The sequence below is a fragment of the Rhinoderma darwinii genome, chromosome 3 (genome assembly GCF_050947455.1).
Source record: "Rhinoderma darwinii isolate aRhiDar2 chromosome 3, aRhiDar2.hap1, whole genome shotgun sequence".
NCBI classification, from domain to species: Eukaryota; Metazoa; Chordata; class Amphibia; order Anura; family Rhinodermatidae; genus Rhinoderma; species Rhinoderma darwinii.
In genome coordinates this window covers 378,637,476-378,656,469 of record NC_134689.1, presented here as the reverse complement: position 1 = coordinate 378,656,469, position 18,994 = coordinate 378,637,476, and the positions used below count along the sequence as shown (strand labels likewise).

Here is an 18,994-nt window from a genome sequence, read left to right as displayed (position 1 = left end):
CAGCAAAAAAAAAAAACTCCTACAATTGCATCGGCGAAAAAATAAAAACGTTACGGCTCTTCAAATATGGAGACACAAAAACAATTTTGAAAAAAAAGTGTTTTCACTGTGTAAAAGTAGTAAAATAAACAAAAACTATACAAATTTGGTATCGTTGCAATCGCAACAACCCACCGAATAAAGTTATTGTGTTATTTATACCACATGGTAAACGGCGTAAAATTAGGACGCAAAAACGTGTGGCGAAATTGCTGTTTAATAAAAGTTAATCAATAAATTCTACGTACCCCAAAATGGTGCTATTAAAAATTACAACTTGTCCCGCAAAAAACAAGACCTTATACAGCTATGTCGACGCAAAAATAAAAGGGTTATAGCTCTTAGAATGAGACGATGGAAAAACGTAAAAAATGGCTTGGTCATTAAGGTCTAAAATAGGCTGGTCATTAAGGGGTTAAGGCCAATAGAGTGGAGCATCCCAGCCCTGAACCAATATCATGTGCCCTTTTAATGTAAATCCCTGAGAGAGTAGACAGAGAAGATTATCTGTCCTGCTAGAATGGTCTGAGACCTCCAGCTTTGGCTTCAGACCACCGGAATCTGTAAGCCCCCCAATGCAGAGATTCAAAGCTCCATTAAAGAAACGCAGCCCCCGACACTATAGCAATACATTAAGCAGAGTCCATGTTTCGTTTTTCTTATACACTTCAGAATACTAAAATAACTCAGGATTGTCTGCCAACCATTACATCATTTTTTCCTTTGAATCATTTCAGAAATGTTCCAAGATGTTCCAAGAAAGATGCTCCTCTCTGACCCAGACACCAAAACGTGTTATCAAGGTCTACTAAATAGGTAATAGATATTAGGTGACCACCACTAATGACTGCCCCCATAGTGACCAAAGGGAACGTCATCCAACTTTACACAGACCCTCACTGTCAAAAATATTCGCATGATGCAGTAGTCCTGGCACTTTTCTTGCCCTGGATTTCCATTTATGAACCGGGAGCACTTTAAAAGCACCACGGTCATGAGAAGATGCCAAAAATTAACTAAAGGGTGCCAAGAGCTCCCACTACATAGCCCTTAGAACCCGTGTGTGCCTGGTATCAAGCTAAAAAGGATATTAGGAGGGAACAATGTCAGCTGCTGCCTGTCAATCAGATGTTCTCAGCCAATCAGCCGACTCCTTCTCAATGTCCTTTTCAGCTGCATGCCAGGCACTGTACAGGGCCCCCGCCCCATAGGGGAAAGAAGAGACAAACCGGCTGCTTAAGGCAAAAGAACGCAAGGGGTTATAGGTAGAAACATTTGCTGACAAATTGAGATCATTAGTTACCTGGAAAAAAGTGGGGAGAAGGACAGGCATCCATTACCTATATAGGAAACTTGAAAAACTTTTTTGGGTTTGTTAAAACTCGAAAGATAGAAGACATGAGAAGAACATACGAACGCGATGATTGTGTTTCCCAGTCCAACCCACACCCCCAGAGCAAACCAGTGACACACCAAGCCACCTACATTGTCGGTAAGACTCTCCTGGACGAGGCATGGACTGTCAATACTCTGTTTACAACGGGAGAAGGCAACGGTCTGACAACTTTCTACAGGCGGGGGAAAACCATCGGCTGCAGCCCCCCGGGCAGTAAGTGCACCCACCAATCACATCCCTAAAAACCCCAGGAGAGGAAATGTTTTGTGTGTGTGGAGATAAGTTAATCAACCCAAAATAGAATTTTGCACCAACCACAGAACTTCATGTTTTGTTCAAAGCCTGTTTGATGGGTGAAAAGAAGATATTAATTCAATCAGCTAACATTCTCAAAATGTAAAAGACCAGTTATTGCAAAAACTGTAATTTCAGTGTGAGGATCTGTACTAACTGTTTAAGGGTACTCTTACACAGCCCGACATGGGCCGTGTAAACGAGCGCCGATCAACGAGACAGATTGTTGATCGGCGCTCGTTTGACCCTTTTACAAGGAGCTAGTATGGGGACGAGCGATCGTTACTACAATTGCTCGTCGCCATACATTTATATAATGTCGGCAGCACGTCTCCCAGTGCTGCTGACAACGATAATATTTCATGCTGCATAAACGTTACGATCAGCCGATGAACGGGCTTTTTATTTACTCAGGGCAATGATCGAGAACAAGCGTTCATATGAACACTCATTTGGCCGATAATTGGCCAGCGTAAAAGGGTCTTTACATGAAGGAGTTACTCCAGGTGCCACCATAAACTGCAACCACAACAATGGGCATTGTCTTATCATGTATTGTCTTCCTCCTACCATCAAAAATTTAACTTAAAGAGGCTCTGCCATCAGATTTTGCCACCCCTATCTCCTATTGCTGCAGATCGGCGCTGCAATGTAGATAAGAGTAACGTTTTTTTTTTGTTTTTTTTAAACGAGCATTTTTGGCCAAGTTATGACCATTTTTATATTTATGCAAATGAGGCTTTCTTAAGTACAACTGGGCGTGTTTAAAGTTATGTCCAAGTGGGCGTGTATTGTGTGTGTACATCGGGGAGTTTTTACTTCTTTTACTAGCTGGGCGTTGTGAATAGAAGTGTATGATGCTGACGAATCAGCATCATCCACTTCTCTTCATTAACACCCAGCTTCTGGCAGTGCACAGACACAGACACACCTGCCCCAGGTCCTGCATCGTGTCGGACGAGCGAGGACACATCGGCACCAGAGGCTACATCGACTTACCTGCAAACGCCGATGCTGCTGCAGAATGAACTGTAGCCTCTGTCGCCTGGTGCCGATGTGTCCTCGCTCGTCCGACACGATGCAGGACCTGGGGCAGGAAGTGACGTCACAGCGTGATCTCTCGAGAACACGCTGTGTGTCTGTGCACTGCCAGTAGCTGGGTGTTAACGAAGAGAAGTGGATGATGCCGATTCGTCAGCCTCATACACTCCCATTCCTAACGCCTAGCTAGTAAAAGAAGTAAAAACGCCCAGATGTTACACACACAATACACGCCCACTTGTACATAACTTTAAACACCCCCAGTTGTACTTAAAGAGGCTCTGTCACCAGATTTTTGACCCCTTATCTCCTATTGCTGCAGATCGGCGCTGCAATGTAGATAAGAGTAACGTTTTTATTTTTTTAAAAACGAGCATTTTTGGCCAAGTTATGACCATTTTTGTATTTATGCAAATGAGGCTTGCAAAAGTACAACTGGGCGTGTTTACAGTAAAAGTACAACTGGGCGTGTATTATGTGTGTACATCGGGGCGTTTTTACTTCTTTTACTAGCTGGGCGTTAGGAATGGGAGTGTATGATGCTGACGAATCAGCATCATCCACTTCTGTTCGTTAACACCCAGCTTCTGGCAGTGCAGACACAGCGTGTTCTCCAGAGATCACGCTGTGACGTCACTCACTTCCTGCCCCAGGTCCTGCATCGTGTCGGCCACATCGGCACCAGAGGCTACAGTTGATTCTGCAGCAGCATCAGCGTTTGCAGGTAAGTAGCTACATCGACTTACCTGCAAACGCCGATGCTGCTGCAGAATCAACTGTAGCCTCTGGTGCCGGTGTCCTCGCTCGTCCGACACGATGCAGGACCTGGGGCAGGAAGTGAGTGACGACACAGCGTGATCTCTCGAGAACACGCTGTGTGTCTGCACTGCCAGAAGCTGGGTGTTGTGAAGAGAAGTGGATGATACTTCTCGTCAGAGCGCCCAGCTAGTAAAAGAAGTAAACACGCCCCGATGTAACGCACAGAATACACGCCCAGTTGGACTTTTACTTTAAACACGCCCAGTTGGACTTTAGCAAGCCGAATTTGCATAAATACAAAAATGGTCATAACTTGGCCAAAAATGCTAGTTTTTTTTAAAATAAAAACGTTACTGTAATCTACATTGCAGCGCCGATCTGCTGCAATAGCAGATAGGGGTTGCAAAATCTGGTGACAGAGCCTCTTTAAGAAAGCCTCATTTGCATAAATATAAAAATGGTCATAACTTGGCCAAAAATGCTCGTTTTTGAAAAAAAAAACGTTACTGTAATCTACATTGCAGCGCCGATCTGCAGCAATAGGAGATAAGGGTTCAACAATCTGGTGACAGAGCCTCTTTAAGGGGGTTTTACACAGGACGATTATCAGGCAGACGAGCGTTAATAGGGCAGCGATCAGCAGATGAACCAGCAAACGCTGGATCATCTGCTGGTCGTATTGTTTTAAAAAAGTAAAAGATTATCATTGTCGGCAGCACATCTCCCTGTGTAAATATGTAAATAAAAATAATGTATGAGGACGAGCGATCGGAGGAACGACCACTCGTCCCCATCCATAGCTCCGTGTGACAGAAGCAAACGAGCGCCCATCAACGATGTCTCGTTGATCGGCGCTCGCGCTGGCGTAAAAGGGCCTTTAATCTTGAACTACAGCAATGCCCTGTCATCGCAGGACTTTCTTATCTGGAAGAGACCTTTAGCTGAGTTCATCCTGGGCTTCCTGGTTCATGAACATAATGCCAGAACTAGAAAGGACGAGCAGTAGGAAGGAGCGCGCTAATTGATGAATACTACTCATCTTTATTTGTTACACCAAGATAAAAATGACTGATTTCATTAGCACAACTTATTGACTTATGAATCTGCATTTTATTTTATATTTTTTAAAGGAAAATGCATTTTAAAGCGCTGTTCACTTTGGACAATCCCTCTTTGTTAGAAGGGTACCCTGAAGATAAGCTCATCACAGGGTGTTTTCGCTGCTCAGACCCACAGCAATCAGCTCTTCAGTGGGGAAGCCTGGCAGCAAGGGTTCAAAAATACCTGCAGCGCCACCACAGGAGAAAATAAGTATTACACAGTTCTCAATTAAATAAATAAGCTGTCTATGTAATGTATGTTACGTGTTGGATCCTCCAAAGTGAGACACTTTTTTTTTTTTTTTAGCCACTCAGAATTCCCTAATAAAGCTTTTGAAAAGGTTTTCCCAAAAAATGACCATAGCAGGACTTTGCATTTTGTTAAAACTTTTAAAGGATCGCATATTTAGCGCTGGCATTAAAATCATGAAACAGGGAGTACAGGATGAACAGCATTGTAGGTCCTGCAGTGCTTGCAAATAAAAGGGCAGAAAAAAAATCTATACATATATCCGTGAATGATTTCAGGCGGCATTTCATATACATCAACTTGAGGAGTGCTGCTCTCTAATCTGGGTGGGTTTACTAAACAGGGTAGTAAGTATCGAGAATATATTTATAAAACTTGTCTAATTGTGATCTGTTCGATTGTTTGTTTCGCTTAAAAATAGAGAAGAGAGTAAGGCCCCATGCACACGAACGTGCTTTTGCGGCCGCAATTCCCCCGAAAATCCACGCGAGAATTGCGGCCCCATTCATTTCTATGGGGCCATGCACACGACCGTACCGCAGAAAGAACGGACATGTCTTATTACGGCCGTATTCTGCGGTCCAGGCTCATTGAAAATAATGGCCATGTGCATTGCCCGCGATTTGCGGGTGGCTTGCGGCTGACAGTCCGCTGCTGGCCAACTCGAAGATCACAGCCGTGCACATGGCTACGGTCGTGTGCATGAGGCCTAAAAGAGGAAAACTGATGTGCCGGCATACATTTTTCCAGCTGTGATCAAATTGAGAAATGTCATATTATTCAGCACTAAACTCAATGGGACGAGAGATGTAATTTGAACCAAACAGGAAACTGTTGCATCTAACACAATGCACAGTTACAGGACGATTCAATAAACAGCATCATTTAGCCTAAACTGAAAACCTTAACTATACCAGAACGAATACACCCCCTATGGACAAGAATATAACTATTATAATACTACCCCCATGTACGAGAATATAACTGCTACAATACTACCCCTATGTACAAGAATATAACTACTATAATACTGCTCCTATATACAAGAATATAACTACTATAATGCTGCCCCTATATACAAGAATATAACTACTATAATACTGCCCCCTATATACAAGAATATAACTACTATAATACTGCCCATATGTACAAGAATATAACTACTATAATACTGCTCCTATGTACAAGAATATAACTACTATAATCCTTCCCCCTATATACAAGAATATAACTACTATAATACTGCCCCTATATACAAGAATATAACTACTATAATACTGCCCCCTGTGAACAAAGATATAACTATTATAATACTGCCCCCAAGTACAAGTATATAAGTATTATAATACTGTCTCCTATGTACAAGACTATAACTACTATAATACTGCCCCCAAGTACAAGAATATAACCACTATATTACTGCTCCCTATATACAAGAATGTAACTACTATAATACTGCCCCCAAGTACAAGAATATAACTACTGTAATACTGCCTCCTATGTACAAGAATATAACTACTATAATACTGCCTCTATGTACAAGAATATAACTACTATAATACTACCCCTATATACAATAATATAACTACTATAATCCTTCCCCCTATATACAAGAATATAACTACTATAATACTGCCTCCCATGTACAAGAATATATCGACTATAATACTACCCCAATATACAAGAATATAACATATATATATATCACCCAGCTGCTATCAGACACTATAACAGGTAGGGAAGAGTATACAATCCATATTATATATTAGCGGAGACTTAGGAAAAATACCTGTTGTGTTCAAGATGTAATATGTGTTCCTTGCCTTCAGCCTGGATGACGTAGGAAAGACCCTACAAAATACAAGCATGGCTTTACCTGAATCCTATACACTTGATTCAAGTCATAGTTATATTATCTGTATATACAGTATGTCACATAGACGTGCAAAGGGTGAAAACAAAAAACATTATCCCCCTAAATAAAATAAAAAAATACTGTCAAGTTGGTTACATCTATTTCTGGGAAAGCTGGGTAATGAACAACATGGCTGCTATTACAGTTCCTACAAGTGTGATCACCAAAGGCAAATATGCCCAGATATTCAATGATATTCCCCACTACATAACTAGACTTTTAGGCTCTGTTCACATAAAAGTCATAGTTTCAATTTATAAGGGAAACCAGGACGCAGTGCTGGTACAGCACAGTGACAATGTGCATGGAATTTCAATAGATGGACAGGATAAGCAGCTGAGGGACAACCCTGGAGCTGCTTATCTACAGAAATCCAATGACTCATCCTTGTTTTTCCAGATAGCAGATGTTGGGGGACAGTCTGTATTAGGGTGGTCACGATACCAGAATTTGGACTTCGGTACCGATACTTTGTGCAGTATTGCGATTTCGATACTAAAGTGATAACTTTGCCAACCGTAATGAAAAAAAAAAGTTCTTCCATTGAGTGAGGAACGAGGTGTGATGAATTTTGAATGTGCCTCACATTAATTATAATTAACCCCATTAATTACTATTAATGTGAGGCACATGGAGGTTAAATTCATCACACCTTGTGCCTCACAATTTAATACGGCCGCACCGATACCGAATGTGTATATTTTATGTACTGAGACTTATTTAATATTTATTGTAAAAAATGTGTATGTGTATTTTTTTTAAATTTAACATTACTGTTTTTACTTTATTTTTAAACTTTAATGTACTGGCATATATCAGATATGTGCCAGTACATTAGCCTGTGGACGGATAGCACACAGGCAGATGTTAGAACATACCTAAGTATGCCCTAACAACAGGAAATATGGTAAGACAGCCCTGGGGTCCCGCAATGGACACTGGGCTGTCTGCCCATATATGGTGTGTCCCTCAATCGCGTCACAGGTATTCCCTGTGACGCGATCCAAGGGGCATCCCCCTTCTCATTTTCCCCTTGAATGCTGCGGTCCGCTGTGATCAGCTGTGATTCAGGGGAATAGCGGCAGAGATGAGAGGTTTCTCTCATCTCTGCCGTTAGAACGGGGCTGCAGCTGTGTAATACAGCCATTGCCCAGCTCCTGACAACAAGTGCGCGCGCCGTCAGCATGATGTGATGCGGCTGGCGCTGTACTAATGAGCGGCGGTTCAGGCACTGAAGACAGAACATGGGGGTGTTTTGCAGTCCGCCCGCCATGTTATGTTTTCAGTGACGGCAATCATTAGTGCAGCGCCGGCCGCATCACATCATGCTGACCGCGCGCGCACTTCTCAGGACTCAGGAGTGCGGCAATGGCTGTATCACACATATATATCACACAGCCGCAGCCCCGCCCTCATACATTCATGTTTGTGCGGCCGCACAGCTTCGTATCTAAATACATGAAATAACGGTATCGAACCGTTTGAGGGTGCATGGTATCGAAACAGTATCAAAGTTTCGATGCATCGTGCATCCCTAGTCTGTACAACCCCATAGACATTAAATGTCCATCTTCCCTTGCATGTATGTGTGTCATTTTTTAGGACTCCATGAAACAAATTTTAAAAACTACCCAGAAGACTACTGACACATTATCATAAGACACAAATACAGTAGTTACCTGCTTCAAGGATCCAGATGCGTCTCTTCTAAGTCGATTCAATTTCTGGGGTATTATAATTTCATAAGTAGAAAGAAAAGATGATGGATCCAGACCTGCCCAAAAGAAGAAAAAAAATATTGTATTCAGTAATAGATACCCTGGAGCGCTTGTTTGATCTATTAAGAATGCAGGGTATGTCCTTAAAGGCGTTCTCCACTTTGCTCAATCTCTACTTGTTAGAAGGGTCCCTTGATAGTAAGCAGAATACAAAGTGTTCTCCTGCTAAGACTCAGAGCGATCAGCTGTTATCTGTGGGTAAACCTGGCAGTAAGTGTTCAGTTTCCCTGCAGTGCCTCCACAGGAGAAATTAAGCATAACAGGGTGCCTATTAATTTTAATGGGTTGTCTGTGTAATGCAGGACAGGACAGGTCCTCCAGAACGGGAGACGCTCATTGTAACCGCTCTCTACTCTGGCTGAGTTGAGAATCTTATACAGGGGACCCCACTCTACTAAGTCAGAATCACTACATGAAACTGGGTTTTAAAATCTGGGCAACCGCTTTAATTGGGGTTTCTGATTTTATATAAATAAAGTGCATTCATTGTAAAGGGATCTCTGTCTGAAATTCAGTAAATAGAAACATTTGTTGTTTACATCCAGAGGCTAAAATCCAGTCTGGATTACAGTGTATCAGAACTCTCTCTTGATACAAGCCCTTCACCTGTGTGAGCGGCACATTATCATGACTGGTTTTCAACTTCTGTATGCATACAATAAATGTTTCGATTCCAAATATATGTGGGCCCTTGGGCTACAGAGTCACAGTGGTTCTCATGACTTACTCAACCACTTAGATCCATCTACTGACCTATAGCGACACCATGCTGAAATGTAAATGTGCACCAACTTCAAATCTTCTGACGTCATGAGATAGAAGGCATCTCAGGAGAGACACAGTCAATACGAAGACTCTAATGACCTGAAAGTGTCTTAGAGTGAAGCCAAGGGGGGCCAATGGGAGCCAAAGGGGTAAGGATGTTCTATTGAGCGCTACAGCAACTTCATTCTATTGACCAGTGGGGGGGATCTCAGTACCTCTACTGATACCACCTTCAGAAAAGTCTCTATGAAATGTAAAGCGATAATATTTTGTGCAAAAGATTGGCACACTGGACATCCAGAACGGAAAGGACAGTTTGTGACATAGGCAGTAGAGCAGCGCCTGAACTGACAATGACACACCACCTAGTGACCAATAAAACTGCTGTCACCCATTACAAAGCAGAATCACAAAAAATATTCTGACCCCCCTTCCCCCATTTTACTCTTCCTCTCGCCTGGACGATTCAGGGACATGTGTCAGTCTGCTGATCTCCGCTCACTGCTCTGTACAATGCACGCCGTAATGTTGTTACACAACCACAAAATGTTTGGGAGGAAACATCTAGGACATGATAACCGCTGGAGTCCTGCTGACCGTGTCATTTTAAAGAACAGAAGACGACGACTGACAGCAGAGCTGGAAAACGACAAAAGTTTAGACCTTGAACATTTTGGACGGTGGGACCACTCCTAATCAAAAAGGACTACTTTAATAGTCATCTCATGGAGTGTGTGGTCTGCTGGCTTACTCTACATCCATTTTGTGGATCCATAATCCCTGGAGCACCAGTATCTATTTTTTTTAAGCATGCCAGTACTGTACTTAAAGGGGTTGTTCCAAAAGACAACATCTTTTTCAATTGAAGCTAGCCCATCTGATTCCTGCGGGTTAGCATCTAAAACTCCTGATTAACAACAGATATCACTGGGAAACGTTGCGGCTGGCCCTACAGGGGAAATTTAGAATTGCATACCGGCCATTCAAATAAAAGGGTGAGCATGCAATACATGGACAGGCCAGGTCTGCCATCAGAACAGCCAATCTGTCAGTGGCTCTGTATTCTCAGTAATAAAAGGAGGACCCCAAGCACATACTATGGCACATACTATCAGCCCCATGTAAAATTGTCCCATTTTCCTTTGTATTATAGGAGCTCTGTGTCTAGACTCTGAACGAGACAGCTCTATTCTCCCTCGTTCACAGCACGATCTCATGCACTAATTACCTCTTGCATGTAACCGAACGGTTGTCTCTATGTTTTTGTAACTATCATCAGCAAGTCCCACACTGAAACCTTGGCAATAGTAAGCAGTAGCCACCACCACCTAGAAGAGCTTCTACGAAGGCCAGTTTCACATGGTCGTATCTTAGGATCCATATTACAGCTGCAAAACCCGAGCCACCCTTGGAACCCTATAGTCATCAAAGTTTCGTTATGTAGAACTACGAGGCATCTGGGTTGTATGGCCATAACCCAGACCATAATATACAGCCTTATTACAGCTGTTTAAAACCGGCCTAAGCCTGTAGTCCTTGTTTGGCTTCCTCCTCACTCTTAGGCTTCGTTCACATCTGCGTCAGGACTCCGCTCATGGGTTCCGTTGGACCTTTCCGTCAGTGAAACCCATGAGTGGAATCCAAACTGAAACAAACAGAAACCATAGGTTTCCATTTGCATCACCATTGATTTCAATGGTGACGGATGCAGTGCAAATGGTTCCATTTGTCACCGTTGTGCAAGGGTTCTGTCATTTTGACGGAATTAATACCATAGTCAATGGGTACAAACCATTTTCACCAAAACCATCACCATTGAAATCAATGGTGATGCAAACGTTTCAGTTTGGATTTTGTTCATGGGTTCCCCTGACAGAAATCTCAGACGGAACACATGAACGGAGCCCTGACGCAGATGTGAACGAAGCCTTAGTTCCACGTATATATTTTTTTTCTTTCTAATTATTGACAGGGGAAAGTGGTCACCTAGTTTTGAACTCTCTTCCCCTGCATCCACTTATGCCATATTGCTAAAAACACATGATTTTCCCTAATATACTTAGAACCTGTCAGCCCGGATTAGAACAGAACCACACTCTTAAGACCCCAAACCACACGCCCTTGTGACTCCTAACATCCAGCGCTGCACATACAAATAATCCTTTCAGACGCTCTGCTGTCATGGAAAGATTTAAATAAGTTATTTTCTCTCCGTCTGGAAAAGTGCAGACAGGTCTGTTAATGAAAGCCAGCGATGGGCAGCACCAGAGGAAAAATAAACTCAGGTTATAATACTGCGGTGCCAACCAAGAGGGACATGTCAAGACGTACCTGCATTGCCGAGCTGTCCTACTTATAGAGGTGGTGGAAATATAGATAGAGGTGCATTCTGCTTTTACTCGTCAACCACGCTACGTATAGTTTACCTAAACCTGGATATAGACCAGACCCTACTGTCTTCAATGAAATCTTCGCACAATCGAAGGTCTATGGCCACCACCAATCATTTGCTCTTCGGGGACACATGTATCAGCCAGTTATAATTTGAGGTTTTTCCTATAATGAGCCCCCTGCCCTAAAATGTGTTGCATTGGAAGGGTTGAGAAGATGCTCAACCCTCCTCACATCATAAAAATATATTTAGTATAATAATGGGGGGCATTAGGGCAACTTTAGGCTGGCGGTAATTACGGCAATATTATCGAGAAATCAACCCCTTATTTTGGGCGTTCTCTCTTTCATTGTACTTTTAGTGAAGGACTTTTTGGTTTTCTTCATACCCATATCTCAAAAACGGAAAGCCTTGTGGGGTGTTCCCATACATACCAAAAGTGGTCCAAGAGAGGACAAACGGTAAACCAGCTCTGTAGCTGGTTTACCGTTTGTCCTTTCTTGGACCACTTTTGGTCAGGGGCGCCCAAGGCTCATTGATGCATGTAGGGAGCGAGGGCTATGCCATCTGAGCCGATCCCACAAAAGAGTTACTGCAGCAAAAACTGCTGAAAAAGTTATGGCTGGCAATGATAGAAAGTTGCCAGAAAACACAGTGCATCGAAACTTGTTGCGTTTGGGGCTGTGTAGCCAGTGAGAGTGCCCATGCTGACCCCTGTCCACCGCCAAAAGCGCATGCAATAGGCACATGAGTATCTAGGGAATATTGCTGCATGGCCAACTAGACAATATCTGTGCCAACCCGGATACAAGCTAGGAAAGCACGATGGATCGGTATGGAAAAATAGGTGAGTAAGTGCATAGCTTCTAAGCGGTGATCATAAGTGCAGAAGTTATTAAACATTATAAACATTCCTAAGATTAGTTTTTGAGGCATATTTTATATGGTGAATGATAAGGACACAGCCTCATAGTTCAAGGTAGAACATTCAAGTACAGGTGCAGCACGGGAGAAAACCCGGAGATAGAACTAAAAAGTTGTTATAAAAAAGTTAATAGTTGCAGGGCATCAACCGATCCTGAATTAGCATGTAAAAGTACAAATTGTGGTCCCGGAAGTTTCCTCTTGACAGTTAGGCGTCGCTCACATATGTCCGGCATCCACTTCAGTTTACATCCGACGTATTGAAGCAAAGCCGGAGGCAAACGGATGCTAGAACGGATCTCATAGCTTCTAAGGGTGCGTTCACATAGATCAGTTGTATCAGCATCAGTTTTTTGTCTCTCAATTGATTACAACTGATGCAAAAATGTATCAGTTGCCATCAGGCTTTTTCACGACTTTTACTACGAAACCATCAGTTGTCGTTAGTTGTCATCGGTTTTTACCATCCGTTTTTAAGTCAATGGTCCACCAAAACGGTCGTCTAGGCTCTGAAAATATGACAATTTTAACAGGGAGATGTACTGCTGACATGATGTAAATGGGGACGAGCAATCAGAGCAACGACCGCTCGTCTCCATACATTACTTATCATCACTCCTTGTGAAAGGAGCTAACGAGCGCAGATCAACTAGCTGTCTCATTGATCGGCGCTCGTTCAAACGGCCCACGTTGTGCCGTGTAATTGGACCCTTAGGGCTCATTCAGACGAGCGTAACACTCGTTCATATGCTCACAGCACACAGCCCCATTAATTTCAATGGGGTCATTCACACATGAGTTGTTTTTCACATAGCATGTCCCCGTTGCGTGAAACTCACTGCATTTCCTATACTGGTGAGTTTTTGCCAACCTAGTCGCCAATTGAAGTCTATGGGTGCGTGAAAACCATGAACAGCACACGGGCGACATCCGCGGGTGAATTGCGGACCCATATATTTCTATGGGCCCATGAACACGACCGTGGTTTCCACAGTCCGTGCATTGGCCGTGAGCCTGGACCGCAAAAAGATAGGACAAGTCATTATACGGGCCGCATTTGCTGTATGGGCTCATTGAAATCAATGTGTGCATGGTCCGTGATTTGCGGGTGGCCTAAAGATGACACTCAGCGGCCTTCCGTGCCGCAATCACGGGCCGTGCAGACAGCTCCGATCGTGTGCATGAGGCCTTACTCCCAAGAGAAAAGGGAAGGATAGTATTCACCCCTCATGGCTTTGGATTAAATGGAGATATCTCATCCACTATAGTTGTTGGTGGGACGTCTGCCGTCTATGGTCTTTCTAAGAAAACTTCTAATAAGATATAAGTCTTCCTGGAGGATGTCCAGCCTTGGCGGGGATTTCTTTCTTTATGAAGCGTGTTTGACAGTCGGATATCTGTTTGATCCCATAGGTGTCGGATTAACTGGTTGCCGACACAGGACGAGTATGCTCGTCCTGAGCAGCGAGCACTTCGCGCATTAGGACGAGCATACTCGTCCTGTGTGACAGCCGTCTGTGCCGTCTCTGTGTGTGCGATCGAGAGCGGGGCAACGGCTGTAATACACAGCCACGGCCCCGCTCTGACAGCGGAGAGGAGAGAAACATCTTCCCTCCGCTGTTAACCCTTTGAACGCCGCGATGACAGCTGATCGCGGCGTTCAAAGAGGGGGGACTGCACATTGATCGCGTCACAGAAGATAACTGTGACGCGATCAAAGCCCACAACTCGTATGGCCAGACAGCCCAGGGTCCAGTGAAGGACCCCAGGGCTGTCTGAACATATTTCCTGTTGTTAGGGCATACTGAGGTATGCCCTAACAACTGCCTGTGTACGATCAGTAACAGGCTAATGTACTGGCATATAGATCTATGCCAGTACATTACAGTTACAAAATCAAAATCAAAATGATAAATCCCTTTATGGGATTAAAAAAAAAAGTTAAATGAATGTAAAAAAAAAATAATGGTAAATAAATAAATAAAAAGTAAATAAAATACACACAAACACACATTTTTTATAATAAATAAACTTTTTAAAATATAAGTCCCAAAACATGAAATAATATAGACGTATTTGGTATCGCCACGACCGTAACAACCTGTACAACAAATGTATAACATTATTTATGATGATCGGTGTATGGTGTAAAAAAAAAAATATTAAAACTGCTGCGCAACTGCTTTTTTTCTGCATTTTAATCTAATTAAAAATTTATAGAAATTAAACGATAATGTATTTGTACCAAAAAATGGTACGTACATAAAGTACAACTCGTCCCGCAAAAAACAAAGTCTCATACAACTACGTCGTACAAAAAATTAAAGCGTTATGAGCGTCGGGATGCAAAGAGGGAAATTTTAAAAAAATTGCTCTGTCCTCAAGGCAAAAAATTGGCCGTGTCCTTAAGGGGTTAAAGGAATTTACTATCCAGCTAACTACATATTTACACGCACGTAACATCATTTACCGTTCTGTATGTGGAAAATGTTATATTATTCATAGTCCTCTTTATCTCCGATATTAGTTCTCATATCTCTTTCTACAGACCATGACTCACTTAACATCCGGGATAATTTCTCAACACTTTTAGTGTCCTACAGGAAAACCAGCTCATACCCAGTCACCAGTCACATGTAGTCGCCCTCCACAAGTGTCTCAATGTGGTCATACGATAGATAACTTTGATAGATCGTAAGTAAGGTTGTGGTTAAGGGATTGCCCACTTTGGCATTACTATTCCTAAACTATTTGTGAATTCATTTGAGACTAGGAACAGACCCTTATACCGTTTTACAAAAGGTTTGTTTTTCATGACTTTTTGGCCACACGGTGTCACGGTTAAACGTTTACACTTGCTAGGCCTCACATTTCTTTTTGAAGGCCTGTAAGGAAACATTACAAATCACTGCAATGGCATGTGGCGCATGGTCAACCAAACCATCAGCTAGCATAAGACCTTGTAAAAGTGCCACCTTGTGGCCAAATTATCATGTAAAAACAGAAGACATTATTTAACTTAAGCAATGCATGTTTTCCAATTTTTCTTTACGTAAATCAAACATGTTTCATGTTCATGCAATGCAGATGAGAACTATATGTTATTCATTTACATTAACGGAGGTGAAAGATCCTTCTGAGGCCTCCACAAAGTCAATAAGAAGCAGTAAATTCCTTCTTTATCTACTTGGGCTCCAGCATGATAATAGCAGACAGCCATTATGGGGCTGACTAATATTTCATTTTTCTTCAGGCAACTGCTAACAGACAAGGTCAGGCAGATAAAAAGGCCATTGTCTACCTTGGTAAGACTTGATCCATGATGAACAGGCGGACCCACCCTGTCCTACCAAAACAGCTGCTAGAGGAATGTCAAATCCCTGGCTCCTAATAATACAAACACAAGCTAAAACTGAAGACAATCCAAATGTTCTGAACAGTATGAAAGACGCTCGGTCAACAACGACGACAGCCAATGAATCCATATGTCATTGGCCGGCTGTCAAATTTGTGTTTTTGAGGCATATGGTTTTCTGAACAGATTATTAAGAAAGCGGATGTGCTATGGTGGACGCAAAGAATTATATCTAAATCACTATGTTTATCTGCCATTTATTTTCTCCTTTTTAGTACTGCTCTATTAAAGCACAGCTATGATCTCCTGGCTCATCAAAGATTAAGGCTGCTCATCTGTCCCTTCCTTATGCTTTACACTGCAGCTCTGCTTCATTAGATTAGATTGATTCATATCACTGTATATATATATATATATATATATATATATATATATATATATATATATATATATATATATATATATAATCCAAAGACAAAGTAAGTCAGTAATATAGCCCCCTCTCATGTAACATGTCCTGGGATGCGACACATCTTTACATGTTTCCAACACTTTATTTACAGGGAATTTAAGTTGTGTGCATTAACCTTTGTACGCCAGATCAAGGGTCCCAATACCGTTCTTTTTGTTAATATGTAGAATGTTGTATATTGTTTCATTCGCTAGGGGGCACTGTGATGGCAACAGGTTCTAGCGTAACGTGTGGACGCCTTTAGCACTCACTTTCCCCTGAAGTGGAAGGAATTTAGGTCATCATTGGGTGTGTTTTGGCACGTGGAGGGTAGAGAGAGAAAGAGTGGGAAGAGTGGTGCAGAGCTGACAGAGCGTGTACAGAACAACAATAGTGACAGGCCAAGAATTCGGGGATGGTCACAGAGCGGTGGTAGAGGTTTGCCAGACAGGACGGAAGATGTCGGATGCCAGACGGCAAGAACTGTTTGCCAGACAGGACGGAAACTGCCGGGAAATAGTTACTTAGCCTACCCCCTCAGAGACTGCGAGTACCTGGGCCGGGGTAACACAGTCGCAGTAGCATTGGTGACCCCCGCAGTTTATATCCCGGATAATGTCACAACACAAAGGTTACAATAATTGGCGTCACAATGGCCCGGTTACACTGTATGGATCTTAGTCAGAACCGCCATGAGTTGTACTTTTCCCTGAAACCGCTACGCATTTGTAGCTTGAACTGTAACTTCATGATTTATATCTCTCTGCAGTAAAGATTGTTTTGCCTGTTGTCTACCGTTATTCCAGGCTGATCCTCTGCGGGTGGAATAGAGGCTTTACCCAGCCTCCGTTACGGCCCTCAAACATATATATTAGGTTATGTTCACATCTGCATTCTGTATGCCAATGTCCCGCTCCATCGGGTTTCGGTCATGGTTTCCATATTTACCAAGACGAAAATGACAGAATCTGCAACGGAGGCTCCTATCGGATGCATATGTGAACCGAGACTTAAAGAGAACCTGTCAGTGCTACTGACATACTTGTTTTATTAAATGGTCGCATTCACCATGAAATAATTTCGCAGCACCTTTTCTTATGACTTTACGTTGTGTCGTTCCTCCGTTATTCCTCCTGGAAATGTATTAATAAATAGACTACTAGGTGGAATCATTTCCCTTGTGTCTTTTCCACCATTAACCTGGATGGTATATTGATAAGACATACGAGCAATGTCTAGAACTAGTCCCTATTGCTCCATCTGTATTTACATGGGTGTATCTGAAGCACCAGAGGTCTGTAGATCTTCTCAGAGGAGTATGTATGGAGGTGGGACAATATATGGGGGGGGGGCTACAACAATGTACTGACATTGAGGGCGGAGACTGTACACCGCTGAGGAACATCCTAGATCGCCATAGCATACGTGACAATATCAAGAAAGGACCCGCAAGTCACCCCCAATAATAAGGCTGACCATAAATTACAAAATACATCACCAACTCCAAGGGTGGTGAGATATCAACATGTCCCCAAAGCAATCTAGATTCTCGATGACCCAACGTATAGATTGTATAGACCTTGGTGATGGCTTTAGGTTTAATGGTCCAGTTTCATACCTGATTTTATCTAGAATGGTATTTAACTTTAATAAGGAACTTACCTGTAGTTATATCGTCCCATATCTGCCATTACTATGACACAATTCGAGAATCATTATATCGGTCACAAACTCTCCAATTAAAGTGTCTTGAATGTTTTTAGAACATGTCCACCTTATGAAATTTAAAGGACAGCTCCAAACAAAACTGATACAGGATGTTATGCCAAGTGCAGGGCCTGAGGGGGCGGAGTATGACACAGGGATCCAAAGGACACCTAAGAGACAAGTCCTACATGGCCCACACAAGGCATAATAAAAAATAAAAAACCTAGTCCAATTCTTTTGTAACCTGCATAGTTCAGTACGACATGATTTTTTTCTTTCCAAGTATTGATTTCCTCCTGGACATCTCATATTATCATGAAGTCCTCCCAAGCTTCTTCATTTGGAAGGACAAGTCTTGAGTTTGATCCAAATGTATCCCTTTTTGTTCCTGAAATGTTTCCCTAGTGTCTCATAAGTTCATATTAGCACCGTCCCAGGGCTAGATCATCAAGGGTTGGTGGAGGCCCGTGGCCCGGTCCCATTTTTGGAAGGAGGAAAATAATGGGCAGTGCTGTGACAACTGTCATGCTGACAGGAAGAAAGAGTAGATTACATGAGGGGGGCTGGGTTGGTGGAGCCCCTTGGTGGGCGACTGCCCATTCCGTTCCGTATATCATCTTGCTATTTGATGTTTGTAAGTTTGTACATTCAGCAGATTTTGTGGTAATGTGTAAATTAACCCCTTATGACCGGCATATAGTGTTTTTACGTCGGCCGTTTAGGTTAGTTCTTCCGAAGCGCAGCCTTTTCACGTCGGCACTTCAGAAGAACTTTTAATGCATCGTTGCTAACAGACTCGGGCTTCAGGGCAACGATCGGAGACCACTA

The 18,994-nt window shown here is 42.6% G+C and overlaps 1 protein-coding gene across 1 annotated transcript in view; it reads right to left on the bottom strand.

The window, feature by feature from the left end:
* Nucleotides 1-18,994, bottom strand: part of ADAM9 (ADAM metallopeptidase domain 9) — a 127,529-nt gene that overhangs the window by 90,988 nt on the left and 17,547 nt on the right. Inside the window, exons 2-3 of the mRNA XM_075858815.1 lie at nt 8,474-8,568; nt 6,669-6,730 (exon numbers count right to left, since the gene is read on the bottom strand). Of these exons, the coding sequence (XP_075714930.1) occupies nt 6,669-6,730; nt 8,474-8,568 (157 nt within the window). The remainder of the gene's footprint in view (nt 1-6,668; nt 6,731-8,473; nt 8,569-18,994) is intronic.